This window comes from Gossypium hirsutum, chromosome D05, assembly GCF_007990345.1.
Source record: "Gossypium hirsutum isolate 1008001.06 chromosome D05, Gossypium_hirsutum_v2.1, whole genome shotgun sequence".
NCBI lineage: Eukaryota > Viridiplantae > Streptophyta > Magnoliopsida > Malvales > Malvaceae > Gossypium > Gossypium hirsutum.
In genome coordinates, this window is record NC_053441.1 from 31,702,538 (window position 1) to 31,706,246 (window position 3,709).

The following is a 3,709-nucleotide window of genomic DNA, read 5'->3' on the forward strand; positions in this document are numbered from 1 at the left end:
TCGTGTTAATAATGTGTTATAAAATAAAGAGAGATAAAGATAATAAAGAACAAAAAAAATACGAAAGCAATAGAGAATGTACTTTATTGATCGAAAAGGGTGATTACAATGCTTCATTAGAGTCTCTATTTATAGGCATAAGAAGTATAAAAGAAGTAGAGATCTAATTCTAATAACTATTAGAATTTAAAGTATATCAAAACTTTATCTTGATCATGATGGACATCCACTTAATAGTCATAACACTAAAAACATATTCATTGAATTTTTTTTCATTAAGTATTTTCCCCTTTCTTTCCATGTCATTGCCAATCATTATATTTAATGACTTGTTGCATTTTCAAACAAATCTATATTTAATGTATTTTTGTTGTATAAATTTATATATGGAAATAAATTAAGCAATGCAATGTGTTAAATTTTAAATTAACAACTAAGAAAGTTTAATTAAATTACCATAAAAGAGTTCGATTATGTTTATTTGATTTTGAGGGATTTTATTAAGTGTGATACATTGTTAATATGAATATTTATATTGTGACAACATATCAAATACATAACATAAACATTATCTTAAACATTATATTCATACATGCGATAAATAGGCTTCACACAAAGACTAGTCTTCCTGGGCAACGAGACACCAAAGTTCTCAGTCATGTCCAATTCATTTGACGACATTCCACCAGGTAGCTCCCAATCAAAACAATGGACCAATTGAGCTAGAATAAGTTTAACTGTGATTAACCCTAATTTCTTCCCTGGGCATAATCTACGTCCTGCACCAAATGGAATGAGTGCAAAATCATGTCCATGAAGGTCTATATTGCTATCAATGAACCTTTCTGGAGAGAACTTTTCAACATTATTGGACCAAATATTAGGATCTCTCCCAATTGCCCAAATGTTTACTAAGACCCTAGACTTTTTTGGTATGTAATAACCATCAATAACTATGTCATCCATTGACTCACGAGGAATTAGCAAAGGTGCAATAGGATGCAACCTTAAAGTTTCTCTCACAACCATGTCTAAGTACTCCAATTTTGGTAAATCATTTTCCTCCACGATTCTCTTATTCCCAAAAATGCTTTTTAACTCTTGTTGGAGTTTCAGCATTACCCTCGGATGCCTTATGAGCTCTGATAATGCCCATTCTAATGTGGCAGCTGAAGTGTCGAAGCCACCCACAATCATATCTAATGTTATGGCTTTGATGCTATTCCAATCCATTATATCACCATTGGGATTTATTGTTTGATTTAACTCTGTAAGCAACGTACCAACGAAATCATCTTGCTTTTTCTGTAGATGATCTTTAATGATCGTCTCAAGGGCTTTGTCAAGCTTTTCACCAAGTGTCTGTGTGGAGGCTTTAATTCCCTACATAGTTGAAAATAATCAACACCATTCACTCAGTGGTTGTTCGTAATGTATATTGCTATTTTTTTATATGGTATATTAAAATACATAGCAACACCATACCTGTAGGTCGAAAGCACCAAGAAAAGGCACAAAATCTGCAAGATTGAAAACTCCTGCAATTTTAGTAAGCTCTTCAATAAGCTCGTTGAGGTTAAATTCCTTATACTTCTTCACAGGCCCCAAAACCATTTTCAAAGTCATCTCTCCATTAATTTCTGCTAGCTTCTTGCTGATGTTAACCACTTCCTTTGCTTTTGCAGCTTCCTTCAAAGATTCAGTGAAATGCATTAGCACTTCCTTCCTCGTAGGTGCAAACGATTCAATTTTTGATGTAGTAAAAAGTTGCATATTACAAATCTTCCTCACACTGCGCCAATATGGTCCATATTCTGTGAATGCTATGCCCCTTTGGCTATTAGAAATTGATTGTAGGACTTGAACTTTTGGCCTACTTGCGAAAATAGCGTCATGTGTCTTAAGAAACATCTCGGCGACTTGAGGGGATGAAACAACAACAGTTGACACAGAACCTAGCCATATGGACATCATAGGACCATGTTTTTTGGCCAAGTGATAAAGGGATTGGTGTGGAAGCATGCCCAACATGTGGAGATTTCCAATGATTGGCAAGGGTCGGGGACCAGGGAGGGCTTTCCCTTTTTCTTTGCCATGTTTCCTTGATGAAATGTAAAATAGAATGTAGAAGAAAGAGCAGAGAACTGCAAGGACTGTGAGAAGAGATGTTGCTAAAAGTGCCATTCTTGTTAATAATTCACATAAGAGATATGCTTCTATTGCCTATTGCTTCCCCTTTTTACTTATACATTTATATATCAACTATCAATTTTTTATAGATATTTTCTATATGTTTAAATAGAAATGGAGAAAAAGAGTGGGACAACTCTTCAGCCATCATATTTGACTTCAATCTTTATTACTAACCATCACAAATTATTTTATTGATGATTTATAGAATAAAATAATTTAGGGCTAATTTAGCATTACCTTTTAATTAGAAGCGTTTTTGAGATAAAAGCATTGTTAAATAAGATACTTTTGTGCTTTTTAAAAGTGCTTCTGCATAAAATTTTAGCTTTTGTTCTGAAGTATTTTTTAACCTAAAAGTGCTTCTAAAAAGCAATATTGAACTTAATGGCGGATGCAGAAAATTCTTTTTAGGGGAGCAAGAATTAAATTGTATATTTTTATGATAGTAAAAAATGCAATTTCACCTTTTTAATAGTCTATAGCTTTATAATTTTTAAATGAGTAAATCAAATTTTTATTATTTTTGGGAACCAAAGTACAATTTTATCATTACTAATTTAAATTTTATAAATTAAAAAAAATTTAAATAGAAAATTTTTCATTTTAGGGGGACCGGAACCCTACCAGTCCCCTTAGCTCCACCATTGACTAAACTAATGTATTTTATTTTGAGACGAGATTATTAAAATATTGAGACGAAATTATTAAAATATTTTTATTGTTTGATTATTTATTTAAAAAGTTTTACAATAATAAATAATGGATTATAAAAAAATTCAAAAATTAATTAAACCTCCCAACTTAACTCGCACTCATGATAGACACAATATTCATATGTGACATCATAATAATCTAAAAGAACTAGACCATGAAACAATATAAAAATACCACTATGTAACTATTATTAGCATGTCACAGTATACATAATATATGATTTTTAAATACAATTATGATAAAAAAAAAGAAAATGATGAGAAATATGAAACAGATTTGAAAGCTATTTTAACGTTGTCATCTCTTGTACGTAACCATATAAATGAAGTAATTTGAATACAATATAATATACCCGCGTTTCTCTCATTTTTCATTTTCAATTTTTTATCTTTCTTTCCCCACAATTCCCCTAAATTATGTTTAGGATTACTTCTCCACCAAAGCTCCCTTGACATTTGAAATCGTTAAACCTCGCTGCCTAAAATAATTTCTAGGAATAATAACCTAATTATTAGTATTTCTTCTCTTCACTCAATTGTTGGGATAACAATGGAGTGGGACGAGAGTGGATGTTACTAAATTCCTCATTGTTTCACAATTAACGCGCTTTCTTCTAAGACCCGTCCCGCTCCACTATAGATGTAAAATTTTAGAATTAACTACCACCTCCATGAATGATGGATGCATTCATCTCGGCTCTAGTTATCTCTATTTTAATTTTATTTTTACTACTTATCTTTAATATCAATATTTTTAAAGTTAAGTAAATAATTAAACATAATTTTTCAAGAAAATATTTGAA

General features: G+C 31.2%; 1 protein-coding gene across 1 annotated transcript; it reads right to left on the reverse strand.

Annotated features, from left to right (window-relative positions):
* Positions 1–429: 429 nt before the first annotated feature.
* On the reverse strand, positions 430–2,241 carry LOC107904153 (cytochrome P450 CYP736A12). The gene is made up of 2 exons (XM_016830424.2): positions 1,486–2,241; positions 430–1,383 (listed from the first exon to the last, which is right to left on the reverse strand). Exons 1-2 carry the CDS (start codon positions 2,182–2,184, stop codon positions 574–576), a joined length of 1,509 nt encoding a protein of 502 aa, XP_016685913.1. The 5' UTR covers positions 2,185–2,241; the 3' UTR covers positions 430–573.
* Positions 2,242–3,709: the final 1,468 nt, after the last annotated feature.

Coding starts and splice junctions, on each gene's coding strand:
- LOC107904153 (XM_016830424.2), bottom strand. CDS start 2,184: ATGGCACTTTTAGCAACATCTCTTCTCACAGTCCTTGCAGTTCTCTGC. Junction 1,384..1,485: donor TTGGTGCTTTCGACCTACAG/GTATGGTGTTGC, acceptor TCAACTATGTAG/GGAATTAAAGCCTCCACACA.